At 42.9% G+C, this 14,347-nt stretch overlaps 2 protein-coding genes and 1 long non-coding RNA gene across 3 annotated transcripts; all 3 read left to right on the forward strand.

The window, feature by feature from the left end:
- The first annotated feature begins 2,344 nt into the window (after positions 1 to 2,344).
- Positions 2,345 to 6,415, forward strand: LOC124661518 (protein IWS1 homolog 1). The gene is made up of 11 exons (XM_047199382.1): positions 2,345 to 2,367; positions 2,453 to 3,008; positions 3,683 to 3,802; positions 4,357 to 4,574; positions 4,686 to 4,815; positions 4,931 to 4,993; positions 5,087 to 5,164; positions 5,256 to 5,350; positions 5,473 to 5,532; positions 5,645 to 5,795; positions 5,893 to 6,415. The coding sequence occupies exons 1-11, from the start codon at positions 2,360 to 2,362 to the stop codon at positions 5,989 to 5,991; spliced, it is 1,578 nt and encodes a 525-aa protein (XP_047055338.1). The 5' UTR covers positions 2,345 to 2,359; the 3' UTR covers positions 5,992 to 6,415.
- A 1,533-nt stretch (positions 6,416 to 7,948) lies between these two features.
- On the forward strand, positions 7,949 to 10,325 carry LOC124666129 (RHOMBOID-like protein 1). The gene is made up of 7 exons (XM_047203484.1): positions 7,949 to 7,996; positions 8,036 to 8,118; positions 8,504 to 8,667; positions 8,774 to 8,937; positions 9,022 to 9,281; positions 9,375 to 9,501; positions 9,965 to 10,325. Exons 1-7 carry the CDS (start codon positions 7,964 to 7,966, stop codon positions 10,088 to 10,090), a joined length of 957 nt encoding a protein of 318 aa, XP_047059440.1. The 5' UTR covers positions 7,949 to 7,963; the 3' UTR covers positions 10,091 to 10,325.
- Positions 10,326 to 13,664: 3,339 nt separating this feature from the next.
- Positions 13,665 to 14,330, forward strand: LOC124658856. Its single transcript, XR_006989366.1, has 3 exons — positions 13,665 to 13,771; positions 14,029 to 14,105; positions 14,195 to 14,330. It is a non-coding gene; the product is annotated as an uncharacterized LOC124658856 (long non-coding RNA).
- Positions 14,331 to 14,347: the final 17 nt, after the last annotated feature.

Consider the following 14,347-nt stretch of genomic DNA (forward strand, 5'->3'; position numbering starts at 1 on the left):
CTGCTATTTGAGTGAGAAAAAAATTTGAAGTTTTATTTTGGGAAAAACAGTTTTAGAAGTTTTATACAACTCACATGACTTTATTTGGAGAGCATGAAGATACCTTACAGATTTTTTATGCCACCTTCATCAAAGAATGTCTTCAGTGACAAATGTTGATATTTGGTTATCCATAACTGAATTATGCTTTCACATGTGCTCGTTTGGCTTGGACCTTATTTCATTTGTAGGCTCCAACTATAGTTCACTAAGTCAGCTTTATCAATTTCAGGGAAATTTGTGCTGCCCTATTAGCTTGACTTTCAGGGACTGTGATGGAGGTCTCTCAGAGAATAGTATCGTAATGGATAGTAGGTTAAGTTCGTAGGATCATCAAGGTAAGTGGCACATACATCTTCTAATGTAAGTGAGCATAGTTCTCTCGCCGACTAATGAAATTTGTAATGTTCTACTGATTAGCCGTTTACCTGAAACTAGGATGCTTTCTAAGTCTGTAGTTAGTGGGTCCTCTTGTTTGGCCGCGGTGGTGGATAAAGGTACTGATAATTGTTTTGTACTACCTGACACCGTGCCATCTCGCAACATGCAGTTTCTTCTAGGAAAGGGCTTTAGTTACATCCAAGTGATCGAAGCCTACAACATATTTGGCAAGGACTCAGCAATCCCTGGAAAGGAAAGGCTGCTGGGTGATGCATGCACCTTTCTTGAGGTGGCAGAGAAAGAGTTCATTAGACAGGAATCATACAAAATAATGATATAGCCTTTGTGAGTTGAGATACCAATGTAAGGCGTCATTGTTGAGAGAAAATTATGAATAAAATATACTCTCGAAATTTGCTACCTTATATGCTACCCAGTGTCTAAATGGTTGTTGTAGATCTGTTGAAAACACAAACACATCTAGAAAAACAGGAAAATAGAAGATTTCATAATCGAGTGTATATGATTAAATGAAGATGAATATATAATACATGTACTGCAATAAGCAAAGCATGTGCAAAAGTGAAATTAGGATGTATGCAGAGATTATGTTCAATAAATGCTTTGGCTTGAATATTAGCTCCTTATTTTCCTTTTGTTTATGTTCATAAAGGTTTTAGTAGTTCTTTCAGTTAATAAAGTTATCTTCTGTAAAATTAATCTAAGTTAGTGTGTGGTTGTTAGAGGGTTAAAATAAAAGATTAGGAGAATATTTTTTGTCAAGGGATTTCTTTCTGCATGGATTAGCTTAATCCTATGTCGGGAGTTGTTTTATGAGGTGAACTATCGGCTCTCATGTTATGCTTTACACAGTTTAGTTAAGATATCCGACATCTAAAATATTTTTAATTGGTATTTTTGGCCTATTATATGAAAGTGTTATGCATTTTATTTATCTTCCAGCAATAGTATCTTCATCCTTATGTTACTTTGGAGTGAAGGATAAAAGGTTAGTCATGTTGCTCTGGAAAATGACGTGTGCTTGTCTATATAACATTTCCTTGTTTTGGAAACCGGGTTGTAGATAGAAAACAATGCAATATCCATCACCACCTGTATTTTTTTGTCGTATGTATATGCCAGATACATTTGGTTAGAGAATATGCGAGAATACAAGAACAAGCAAAAAATAATCACGAAAATAATATTATGAAACCGCCAAAATAGTACATACAAAAGTCTAACTAAAACTCCAAAAAGCAAGAGAATAATAAGATAATACTCCCTTGGTTCACAAATGTAAGACCTTATAGATATTTTAAAGTGAACTAGGTATGGATCAAAATAAGTGAATCTATCTAAATACTAAAATTACACTAGATACGGATAAAAATAAACAATTTTTAAAAAGCTAAAACATCCTACATTAGTAGATGGATGGAGTATTAAAATTTACCAAAGACAAAAGTTGATTTTCTATGTTGAATTTGCTTTTTTATTCAATTTTATCGGTAATTTATAACCACGTGGTACATAAAAAAAATTGAGAACCCGTAGCAACGCACGGGCATTCAACTAGTACAACACAAAATACACCTACCAGCACCCATCTGGCAGCAATTGATTGGCGCAAATATAGGGAGCATCTGGACCTGAGTTCCGTTTTGAGTTTCCCGCGTTCTCGGTTTCTATTCTGCGCGGCGACATATCGAAACTGAAAAAAATTCGGGAGACGGAACTCCGAGTTTCCGGTTCAAAAAAATAGGGACCCTGCTAGAGATGCTCTAAGTAGGCCAAAGCCCAGGGCCCGGCCCAGTCTCCCCCTCCCAATCCCCTCTTCTTCCTCCTTCTTCCTCTCCAGCTCCTCCCCTGCCACCCACCCCACGACCAGCCTAGGGTTCCGATCCGCATCTCGCCAGCCGCCGCCGCCGTCGCCGCCATGGACGAGTAAGCACGCGCGCACCTCTTCCCCCACTCCCCATCCATCTCCCTACTCCCCTCCGACGCTAACCCCCTCTCCGATCTCTCGCAGCTTCTACGACGAGGACGGCGAGCAGCTCATGGACCCGGACGCGCGGGACCCCTCCCCCTCCCCGGAGCCGCAGCCGCAGCCCTACGACGACCTCGAGGACGACCTCGGCGACGCCGACGTCAACGACGCCGGCTGGAACCGCGACCGCTCGCCTACCCCCGTCCACGGCGACGGCGACGGCGCCGGGTCCTCCGCCAGGCCCCGCAAGCGCCTCCTCAAGAAGGGCGGCAAGGGGGACTCCGGCGGCGCCGGCGGTACGCCCGCGGACGAGCTCGAGGACTGGGGCGCGGACGGGCTGCCGGACCCGGACGCGGCGGGGAAAAGGAAGGGGTCGTCCAGCCTCAGGGACCTCGCCAAGGGCGGGAGCGGCGGCAAGGAGAGGCACGAGAAGAAGCGGAGGAAGGAGGATAGGGGCGGCATGGTCAGGGAGAAGAGGGGCTCGGGGTCGTCATCCGGCGGGAAGGGCGGCGGTGGTGGTGGTGGCGGGGAGGATGATGAAGGGGAGAGGGAGATCCGGGAGCTCTGGGATACCATCGCCGGGGAAGGCGGCTCAGAGGTAACCACCCTTGCTCCCAATCTTCTTTTACATGATGCAGGATCGCGTACGTTGCAGTAGGAAAAACCACTCTTGTTTGCTGTTAATTCTCACGAGATCGGGTTCCAAGGGTTCTTGGTCAATTTTGATTATACTACTGGCTGTGTGAGTGATGGTTCTATCGGTTGAACATGATTTAATTGGGGTTGTTTCTGAGTTAAAAAAAAACTTAAAATGCTTGCTTAACTTTGACGAATCAGCTGTGCATAGGCAAGGCATCTTTTCTGGGTCCATCACCATGCCACGTTTCTGCTTAGGATAGCAAACTGTTCTCCTTGATCTGTTCTGATGCTACTGGATGCCAAGACTGTTTTTTCAACTGCTGCTCTGGTGCTACTACTTTGGAACGCTGTTCAAATAATGTCTTTCAATGATGCTTGCTTGCTAATCTCGTACTCATGCCATGATAGTTGAGTTCATTTTCGCCCCATTTTTAGTGAGACAGCCTTGGGCAACTTAACTAACTGCGCCAACATTTTATTCTCAAGTGAATTCTACATGCTGATTTTGTTTTTTCAAATGGTGCTTTCTTTGCTAATCTCTTACTCATGCATGCTATGACAATTGAGTTCGTCTTTGCTCCATTATGTAAGCATAGCCTTGGACAAATGAACTGACTGATTCTCACGGAACAGGATGATCAAGAAGGTGTTAGAACTCTAGATGATGATAACTTCATCGATGATACTGGGGTTGATCCAGCTGACCGTTATGACAATGATAATGATGGCCACTCTCCTCGACATTATGCACAGGTGCTCGTACTAAATTGCTCATGTGCCATTTGTAATTCTGTCACTTCCATTTTTTTTTTGGACAAATTATCACAAGGGTCAAATATCAAACGTCTCATTAGTTCTAGGTGATTCCCACCATTAACAAAATTGCTCTAAACCAAGTGTATTACTAATGAAATGAGAAGATAATGAATATGCCATATAATATTGTGTTCTTTACTGAAGTCATCCCTTCAATGGGCTTATAATGTGACTTCTGAGCTGGGAAGATTATTGAACCCCTCTTTGAATAGTTGAATATACATATGGTCATGTGCTATAATTCATTTAAGGAGTGCTGGTATTCAGTTAGAAGAATGATGTTTAGTATACTATAGACCTGATATGTAATGGCATAACCCTGTGGGAATATATATGGAGTAGTAGTTTCAGGCAGTATAGGGGCCTTGCTCTCTTCCCAATAAAAATGACATGCTTTACATTTCATATGAGTTATTAGTGAATATTGTATTGATCCTATATTTGTTTCTTGCTTGTGTAAGCACGATGTGAAATTCTTACTTTTATTATAGGCAGAGGAAGCTGAAGAGGATGATGAAATTGAGCGGCTCTTTAGTAGTAAGAAAAAGAAGAAGAATGATCGGCCACGAGCAGATATTGGTCTTATCGTTGAGCAGTTCATTGCTGAGTTCGAAGTAGCATCTGAAGAAGATGCAAACCTAAATAGGCAATCCAAACCGGCCATTAACAAACTTATGAAGCTTCCACTGCTCATAGAGGTTCTCTCAAAGTAAGATATTTGTATGTAGGCATTACTGGCATCAAAACTTCTCTAGTGAATCCATTTCCTGTCTATTGCAGCTAGTTCTGATTATTATCATTTGTGTATGACTCCTTGCAGGAAGAATCTCCAGCAGGAATTCCTTGATCATGGAATTCTCACTCTTCTGAAAAACTGGCTTGAACCTTTACCTGATGGAAGCATGCCGAATATGAATATTCGAACTGCTGTACTGAAGTTACTATCTGATGTAGGCGAAATATTTTTTCCCTTCTGAAGTGTGGAATCACATTATTTGTAGCATAGAAGCACTGCTTTACTTCTGGACCTACTTTCTTATTGAATGTTTCTGTCTATTTACACAGTTCCCAATTGATCTTGAACAATTCGACAGAAGAGAGCAGCTTAAGAAAAGTGGCCTGGGAAAGGTAATGCTTAGAAAAAAATTGCATTCTGGATGGTTCTTGCAGATTATCTACAATGTACTTAACTGCCAACTGTATCTCATTATTGATATGCAGGTTATCATGTTTTTGTCAAAATCTGATGAGGAGACTACTTCGAATAGAAAATTAGCCAAGGAACTGGTTGATAAATGGGTAATTTCTTGTTCTTTCTAACCATTTGCATTTGATGCTGAAGGTTCTTGGTCTATCTATCTATATATGACTAACTGTGAAAAAAAAACAGAGTCGACCAATATTCCAAAAGAGCACACGATTTGAGGATATGAGGAGATATGATGATGAAAGACCTCCTCCTTACAGGAGGCCTCAAATGAAGAAGTGAGTAGTGCACTTTTTTATTATGCACTATAAGATGGCAATATCATCCAAATGGCAATATTCTAATTTGAGTTCTCTGTTCTAACTCAATTCGTTCTTGGTTACGCTTTCTTCTCATTTAGGCCTTCGAGTAGTTCTGGAATGGAAGCTAGAGATGATGATCTTGATGCTGACTTCTCTCAGTAAGTCTTGTCACATGTCATATTTTTTGTTGAATATGCCACGATTGCCATCTTGTGCAGGGTGCACGCCATTCCCTTTTCTTCACTAATTTGTTCTGTCCTCTGACAACAGGCGCAAGTCTGGGCAAAGTGGTTCTAGGCAACATGCGTCTAGGCCAGAAGCATCGCCTCTGGACTTCGTCATCCGTCCGCAGTCCAAGGTTGACCCCGAACAGATACGGGCTCGTGCCAAGCAAGTTGTCCAAGACCAGCGCCGGCTCAAGGTTCTGTCTGCCCCCACCTTCTGCATTGATTGCTTTTCTTTATAAGCTGGCGTGTGTTATGTACAACATGGCTAATCACTTCATCTTGGGCATGCAGATGAACAAGAAACTGCAGCAGCTGAAGGCGCCAAAGAAGAAGAACCTCCAGGCTTCAAAGCTCAGCGTGGAAGGCCGTGGGATGGTGAAGTACTTGTGAACTTCCCACTCCAACAGTCCCGCGATGCGCCCGACGGTGCGCTCTTCAGCAGGAGGGTAGTCGTTCGAATTGATTGCCAAACATAGTATTCTTGTTCCAAAAATTTGCAAAGCGTGGCAGGGTACATTGGGCAAGCTTCTGAGACTTAGGTGCTTTGTGTATTTACCAGAGGCTTGTAGATGCTGCCTGTTATTATGGATTGATTTATAGCTTGTTTCAGTCAGAGTTGCGGGCGCCTTTACTGTACAAATGCTGTGCCATGACTGGGCCGTGAGCTGAGCCGGAACTGTCTGGCGATGTGCCCCTAGCTGTGTTTGAAGGACCCAACACATTACTGTGGAATCGAAATATTAAATCAATAACAGACTGCTTGTTGTTTAGCGTTTCCAAGATGAAGATATAAGATGAATGAAACTTTTCTCAACTTGCTGTTTGCTGTGTTGTTTTTACTGTACACAAAATGTATGGAATTGACGGGCCTGATTGGGTTGTTGGTCAGAGTTGAAATGGTATGGATGCATGTTGACCTGACCTGATCTGATATTTACATGTATGCTTGCATGCATGGTGGTGCAAACTCTGAACTGATGGTGGACTATGGAGTTCAGAATCATGCTTGGTGTAGAAGGAAAGAGAAACCCATGCGTAGGTGCATGTGAGGTTGAAGTGAGAGGCTAGGATACTTGTACGTAATCTCATCTACTCCAAATCAGTACTGTACTAGGTAACGCCATCGCGAGGAACGCAATAGTCAGTCCTCACAGCTAACTCCATCTCTCCACAACAATTGAAATTTGAAAAATCTCCAGCCAGTCGCCCGGCCTTGCTTAGCTATTTAGACAGGCGCCTCTCGCCCGGCGACCTCGCTCTGTCATCCATCTCCTACCTAGCTCGTATAGTCCTGATTCCTGAGTACACAGCTCGCTCGATCCCAATCGGTGGTTAGACAGAGGCGGTGCTCGCGCTGGTCCTCTCTGCTCGTGGCGGCTCCGGCGGCGGCCAAGTTTGTGAGCGGAGAGTGCAACCAAAGCAATCCCAGATGCAGCAATACAAATAGAAAATTCCTGTCATCTGAACCAGGTCTCACCTTTTTCTTCTTCTACCTTTATCCTGTCAATTAAGACATATGTGGATTTTTTTTGGAGGTTGGGATCTTGAATCTATCGATTTTTCCGCAGGTCCATGACTTTGGCCTTGGTGACTTCCCGTCCCAAACCAACAATGACTGACTAGCTCTGACGATAGAGAGATAACAACAGTGGTGTGTCATCCGCATGTCCGAGAGAAAGAAGAGGATCGAACCGTTCAAGGAAAGGTGCACTGCTAGTTTGTTGAAGAAAAAGATGAAGATCCCATTTCATGATATAGAAGCCCAAAAATATCCTTAATGTTTGTGTACAAATTATGTCCGAGTATGATAACATGTGCACACTTCATATTAGCTCAGTTTCAGAATAAAAATCACAAGGCAGATGTAGTCGGTGGAACTTGGAAACATATTCAATTGATTGATAGCTTCATAAATTCCTCTCAAAATTTCTGCAGCAGTGAAAAAGGATCCACATTTGGGCAAGACAGAAAGAAATCCCCTGCTATCTGAAAGCTGTATTTGTTTCCCTTTTGGGAAAAATACTAAGAATAGAGTGGTCTCTCCTGTTTCTTCCACCTCTCGCCGGCCTCTCCTCCACCTCCAAAACCATCTCATTTTCCACGAGCTCAACCCTCCTTCGCCGCAGAATCCCGCATTCCCTGCGCGCATTCCACGCTCCCCGCACGAGCCGGCGGCGGCGCCATGCCGCGGCGGGGCGACACGGCGGTGGTCCCCATCGACGCGGACGGCGCCGGCCACAGGAGGCCCAAGAACGGCCACCGTCCGCGCCCGCCGGCGCAGGAGTTCCGGCCGTTCAGGCGCTGGTTCCCGTTCCTGGTCCCGCTCTTCGTGGCCGCCAACGTCGGGCTCTTCGTCCTCACCATGTACGTGAACGACTGCCCCGCACACGCCGCCGCCGCCGACGCCGCGATCGGCGGGGCCGCGCAGGCGCAGGGGTGCCTGCTCCAGCAGGACCTCGGCAGGTTCGCCTTCCAGCCATACAGGGAGAACCCCCTCGTCGGGCCCTCCTCCGCAACGTAAGAAAATGCTGCCGATAAAGTTCGGATCATTGAGTCCTCCTGTTGTTGCATTTGCTTCCTTCATTGCTTGGAACTGTTCAGATATGCGCCTAATTTTGATCGTTTTGTGCATCACTTTCAAAATAGATTCTGCAGTTAATTTCCAATTTTCCAAACAAATTTAGGAGCTCGTGATTTCGTATGATATATTTTTTCTTTCTTACTACTGCAACGGTTTAAAAATTTGCTATTACTAACTATTGCATAATTCAGATGGTGTTCCTTCATTGTCACTTCTTGTCTGATAATAGTATATGAAAAAAAATCTGCAACATGTTATTTTCACCCTTGCTAGTTGGTATTGTCTGATAAATGGCAACTGACATGTACACCAATTTCACAGGCTGCTGGAAATGGGGGCGCTAGAAACGAGTAAAGTTGCAAAAGATCACGAATGGTATCGCCTCATCACCTGCATTTGGTTGCATGCCGGTGTCATCCACATACTCGCCAATATGTTGAGTCTCCTATTGATTGGAATCAGGCTCGAGAAGGAATTTGGTTTCTGTAAGTGTCATGATAATTTTGCATCAAACTTCTTCAATTCTTAGTTCCACTGAAGAGTTAGTGCCTATATATAACTTGACCATGGATCAATATTTGTTTATTGCAGTGAGGATTGGCACACTCTATTTGATCTCGGGGGTTGGTGGCAGCTTGTTGTCTGCTCTATTTATGGTGTCAAATATCTCTGTTGGCGCCTCAGGTGCACTGTTTGGATTACTGGGCTCCATGCTGTCGGAGCTGATAACAAACTGGACAATATACGAGAATAAGGCCGGTTCTAAAATCTATAGAAATGGTTTTACAAGCTTTACTATATCTTTTGTGTCTAATTTCATTGTTTGTTTAAAAATACAGTTTGCGGCTCTATTGACTCTTGTTATAATCATTGCTATCAACTTAGCTGTCGGGATCCTTCCACACGTTGACAACTTTGCTCATATCGGAGGATTTATATCGGGTTTCTTTCTTGGTTTTGTTCTCCTAATCCGGCCCCAGTTCCAATACATCAACCAAAAGAACTCTCCTCTTGGAGTTTCCTCAGGCACAGCTAAACGCAAGTACAAGATATATCAGATTATACTTTTGGTGATTGCTCTGGTGATATTAATTTGTGGGTAAGTATCTTCCCCGTCGGCAGAACCAAAATAATGATCTATTTGTTCACTAGGTTTCAACTGCCTTTGCTAAAGCTTTATTATTATTGGCAGGTTCATCATTGGCTTTGTATTGCTAATGAAAGGGTTCAATGCTAGCGAGCAATGTTCTTGGTGCCATTATCTGAGCTGTGTTCCTACTTCAAAGTGGAGTTGCAAAGCACCGAGTAACTATTGCGTAGTAAGTTCTTTATATAAGAAATGTCATCAACCCTTGTATAGCATCTGATGTGGCAATCACTAGTTGCTATATAGTAGTTCTTTTGTGGCATTCAAGATAGATGTGTCTAATGGTAAATAAAAATTACTATATAAACACCGGATATTCACATACTTCTGAGAAGTTTTATCTTCATAAAAATATCTTGAATGAAAACAACTAGAGCATCAATGAGTGCATGCTGCTATGAGCCAATGCCATATTATTACAGTAAAATGGTTGCCTCAGTTGGCTTTCAACTATCGTGCCATCAGCAGACTACATAGGACTATGTTTTAGCATTATTTTTCTGTATAATTGACTAGCTTTTTTTTGTGTGAAACAAATACCTGGCATTGTTTTTTGGCTGTTCAATCTGTAATCATAACTAGAGTTTTTATTTTAGTTTTACAATCAGTTTACTAATACTAAACTTCTCCTGCAGTCCTCACAGCTTGGAGATCAATTAAATCTGACCTGTCAAAGCACTGGGAAGACTGAAACATATGTTATCAACAGCCCAGCCAATGCGGAAGCGTTAAAACACCTCTGTCTTGGCCTTTGCAGTTGATGGAAAATGCATGGATTTTCATGAAAAGTGATTGATATCAGCAGACTTTTGGAAGGCAAGTAGAAGCCAAATGTTCAGTGAGACCTCGGGTAATGCTTTTGGGCTTCTAATAGTTCCCTTCACTGTACACCGTGTATTGCAAATGTCAGTTGGCAGTTATGAAAGATGAATGCTTTGAGGCAGTAGTTTCTGAAATCTTAACTGATCACTTGCATTTTTATCTTGCGTTATGAATGTTGAGCTTAAACTGTTGTGTCAAGAGAAGGAAAATTTGGTGAACAAAATTTAACACTAGATGAGCTACACCATGTCTAATATTATTGTCCAATATATTAACTACAGAGAGAGGAAAACTGCATGGAAAACATATTAAGTATAAACTGCCGATTAAATTTAAACCAATCAATTACATCAATACTATGTCTAGACCATAGTAGTGTCGATTTATGTTTGCGGTATCAATCCTATGCTGTAGAAAACTACAACTTCTGTCATTGAGCTGCTCATATGCATGTATAGGTTAGTGGTATCAGTCCTATTCTTCACTCGCCAAGCATGTATCTCACTGGTACCGGATTATACAACAAAGCAGCCGTAACTAGCTGGTCAGATTGAAGCTGAACATTTCCTGGGGGAACATTGAATTCCCATCCTCCCAGTCCTGTGTCTGCCACTGTTAGCTGCTCCAAAATGAACGTGATCGCCTTGGTCATCGTTGCCTTCTGCCTTCCTGGAATTTCCAGATCTCATTCATGATTTGCCGTCCGTGAGGACTATACTTGTTGAGCTCGCTTAGGGCAGCCACCATTGCATGGTAGGCGTTGTCGCCACACTCGAGCCGCAGCGGCCTCAGTTTTGGATCATCATCATCTATAACCTCCTGCAGTTGTCCAGAAACCCAAGAGGTTGGAGCCATTGATTCTTAACACAACACAAGTGTATGAATGCTGTAGAGAAAATTGGATAGACACCTTAACTTCTCCATCGACTTGAACAATTGTGAACGGATGCAGGATGGCTTCTGTATTTCCTCCTGCCAACTTGAGGCCAAGCTTGCAGCTTTGCCCTCTGGATCATCATCCATGTATTCCTCTTGCAGGCAACCTGAAAAGGCCTTTCATCAAGTTGTCCCATCCGTTTGATTCCAACAGCGACACGCCAGCTAATCAGCATATTCTCCAAAAAAAAAACCCTGCAAAATTATGATCATTTCAATAAGAAAAAACTTTTAGCAACAATGTAAATCCCCCCAAAGAGAGCAATGAGAAGTATTAGAAATTATCATATTTTACCTGAATCAACTCTTGGCGATTCTTTTGAAGCTCCTCATGGTTCATCTGCTTCTTTTAAAGCTTTCAACCTTTCTCGTTCATCCTCTAGATATATTGTTGCAGTGTAAGTGTAAATACGCTGATGGTCTGCCACTGTGTCTGTGAGCTTCTCTCCTGCTTGTAGTTTCCTGTTCAGCTGCTGCGTCACGAACATTAGTGCTTCCGTTAATGTTTCCCTTTGCTCCAGCTGCTCCTCGAGTTCAGCTCTCTTAGCATTAATGGCTTCGATCTCTTGCTAGAAAGCGCATGCATATATGAATTTTTTTATGAGTATGGGTTGGTTTCTGTTCAAAGAGGAGAAGAAACCTTGTGTTTTTCATGCAGCATCAGAGCATGGCCATCCACCTTGCACTCTGGACCTGCCTGATCCAGTGTGCTGATGCCCAATGAATCCTGAGACAATAAAAGGCATCCTGATCAAGATGGCAAACACATAATTTGGACCGAGTGCTGGCTGTGAATATACCAATGATCGAGCTAAAAAGGGCCAATATTTGTGTAAATTTGTAAAACTTAGTCCACTTAAACTGAAGCTTCCTTGTATTAATTTGGGGTGATTCTGCCCTAACATTTTACATTGACAGCAGAGATAGATGAATTGAAACTATACGTCATTTCATTTGCTCCCAGCTGCTGAGCTGCATGTGTACCATGTTGACTTGTAAGCTTTGTTTGAGCAGGACAATTGCTTACTGTTACCGACTCTCTGAACAGAATATAATTCAACATTCAGTTGTGATTCTTGGCTACAAAATTCCATTTTACACCCCTTTCAGTCATATTTTGCACATTCGACATTACTATCTGTATTTATCATTGTCTATCGACATTGGTGTAAATTTGCAAAAACCACACCAGAGTTCAGGTAAAAGTTCAGCACTCTGAAAGACAGAAAGTAACACTGTTCTAAGAATCCAGGTTAGATCAAGATGGTGATAAGCTTGGATCATATGCGCAGAGAGGAGATTCTGTTGTTTATGTCAGGTGTATGAATGTAACAATTATCAAGATCAAAAGGACAATATTCGTATAAATATGTAGAATTTACACTGAAATCCTCTTAAACTGAAGATTCCTGATATATAGAGGAACTATGACCTACCATTTGCTCACTGCCTGAGTGGCAGCTGCATCTGTAGTGAAAGGGAGTAAGGATATATTATTTGAATTTATACTGTATTTTTCTACCAGCTACATGTACACTATGTTAGCTTGTAAGCAGGGCAAGTTTACATCTGCTTTTTTTTTTCTTTACTGTCTCTATGATCATATGCTGTCCATGATCTATACAGAAATATTTGGCTGTGAAAACGCACTTGGTGCCTTTTTTCAGCCTAATATATTTACTATCAGTATATTTTCTTCTTATAACTACTGATATCGGTATTGATTTTTAAACGACCATCTGAGAAAGTTCAGGTAAAAATACAGCACTCTGAAAGGCTGGAAGTGACCTGTTCTAGAGGTGAGAACCATGTTAGCTTGTAAGAAGGGCAGCTCTCTCTCTGTTACTGAATCCTGAGAATATGCTGTACATGATTTATTCAAATGTAAAACTGTATTTCAGACCTTCTCAGCCGAGATTGTGGAACACATTTCTCCAATGACGCCTTGATCTTCCCCATTCTCCTCTACCTCACAGTTCATCTCCAGCACGATCTTGTCAACCATGGTTCTCAGCTCTAGCAAGCAATCGAAGGATCAACCAAAACCAAAATTTACATCAAAAACCAGATCATGATCGAGCTCGCACGACCAATCCATGGCGATCGCAAGGTGTGGAGTTTTGTTTGGCAAGCAAAAGTCCCACAAAAGCTGCGAATGTTTGCTTGGCGAGCATCAACTAATTCCTTGGCAGTGAAGGAGGGCCTACACCGGCGCATCTCTACTGTGGATCCAACCTGTGCAATATGTGACTTAGAACCGGAAGATGATCATCGTGCCATTGTACTGTGTTATGTGACTCAATGCCGGCTTCTGTGTCGACTTTGGTTGCAAATGATTTAAGAATCTATTGCCTAAATAATAAAGCTCACGGTTCCTAAAAAAACAGTATAAAATAAAAACACAAATAAGTACGTACTACCATTTAAAGTAGCCAACAACATACCGTGCTAACCAACCATGATAATTTAGGCCCGCGCAGCTTTGCAGGCACCTCTCCATCGGGGCCTTGTCAAACTGTCATCAAAGCCTGGTAAGCCAATCGCTCTGTAACGCGAGCGGCGCCTCCAGCCGGAAAAAGGGTTTCCACCCTCCTGACCCCGGACCGAGCGCCTCCTCCACGCGGTCTCCTCCGGCCATCATCTGCTCCCCAGCTCCGCCGCCGCCGCCGTGATTAACTCGTCTGGTAAGTCACCCTAGTTTAAGCTCTTTCCTCACTCTAATCAACAATCTAGATACTCTCTCGTCTAAAATGAAGTAACCCTAATTTTAGGTTTTTGCCGCTAGTACCCGCTTAGATACTCTCTCGTCTAATCGCGCACATGCGCAGACTTAATTTCGTATATACCAGTGTCCAAGTTGCAGAAACGTATCTAGCACGTGTACCAACTCTTTGCAATGTTTTGTGGCACTGCTAAGTACTGAGTAATAAATTTCCTGCAGCTTTTTCTCTAGGCCGGTCAGGAAGAAGATGCTTATCCATCGACGCGGCAAAAGACTGAAAATCTGCGTACCTAGCGGTGAGGAATCGATTCCAATCTCACTACTTTCGTTCTCTACATCACCGTGTTTTATATAGTTTATATTTATATGCTTCATAATGAGACAGAAAATTTGGTGCGGGTCAACGCTCACGAGGAGGAGTTCGGCAGCGCGAGTGAGTCCGGCGGAGGCGTTTGGAGACTACTCAGCAAAGAGGTCGCAGAGCACATAGATGACAGCGTCATATCGGTCGCTACGTTCCACGCTGGTGACCATACAG

The sequence above is a fragment of the Lolium rigidum genome, chromosome 6, assembly GCF_022539505.1.
Source record: "Lolium rigidum isolate FL_2022 chromosome 6, APGP_CSIRO_Lrig_0.1, whole genome shotgun sequence".
NCBI lineage: Eukaryota > Viridiplantae > Streptophyta > Magnoliopsida > Poales > Poaceae > Lolium > Lolium rigidum.

Bases quoted from the DNA above. Each gene is read 5' to 3' on its own strand.
- LOC124661518 (XM_047199382.1), top strand. The intron at 5,351-5,472 runs GTGAGTAGTGCA...CTTCTCATTTAG, and splicing joins AGGAGGCCTCAAATGAAGAA to GCCTTCGAGTAGTTCTGGAA. The intron at 5,533-5,644 runs GTAAGTCTTGTC...CTCTGACAACAG, and splicing joins CTTGATGCTGACTTCTCTCA to GCGCAAGTCTGGGCAAAGTG.
- LOC124666129 (XM_047203484.1), top strand. From the start codon at position 7,964: ATGTACGTGAACGACTGCCCCGCACACGCCGCC. The intron at 8,119-8,503 runs GTAAGAAAATGC...CCAATTTCACAG, and splicing joins GTCGGGCCCTCCTCCGCAAC to GCTGCTGGAAATGGGGGCGC. The intron at 8,668-8,773 runs GTAAGTGTCATG...TGTTTATTGCAG, and splicing joins CGAGAAGGAATTTGGTTTCT to TGAGGATTGGCACACTCTAT.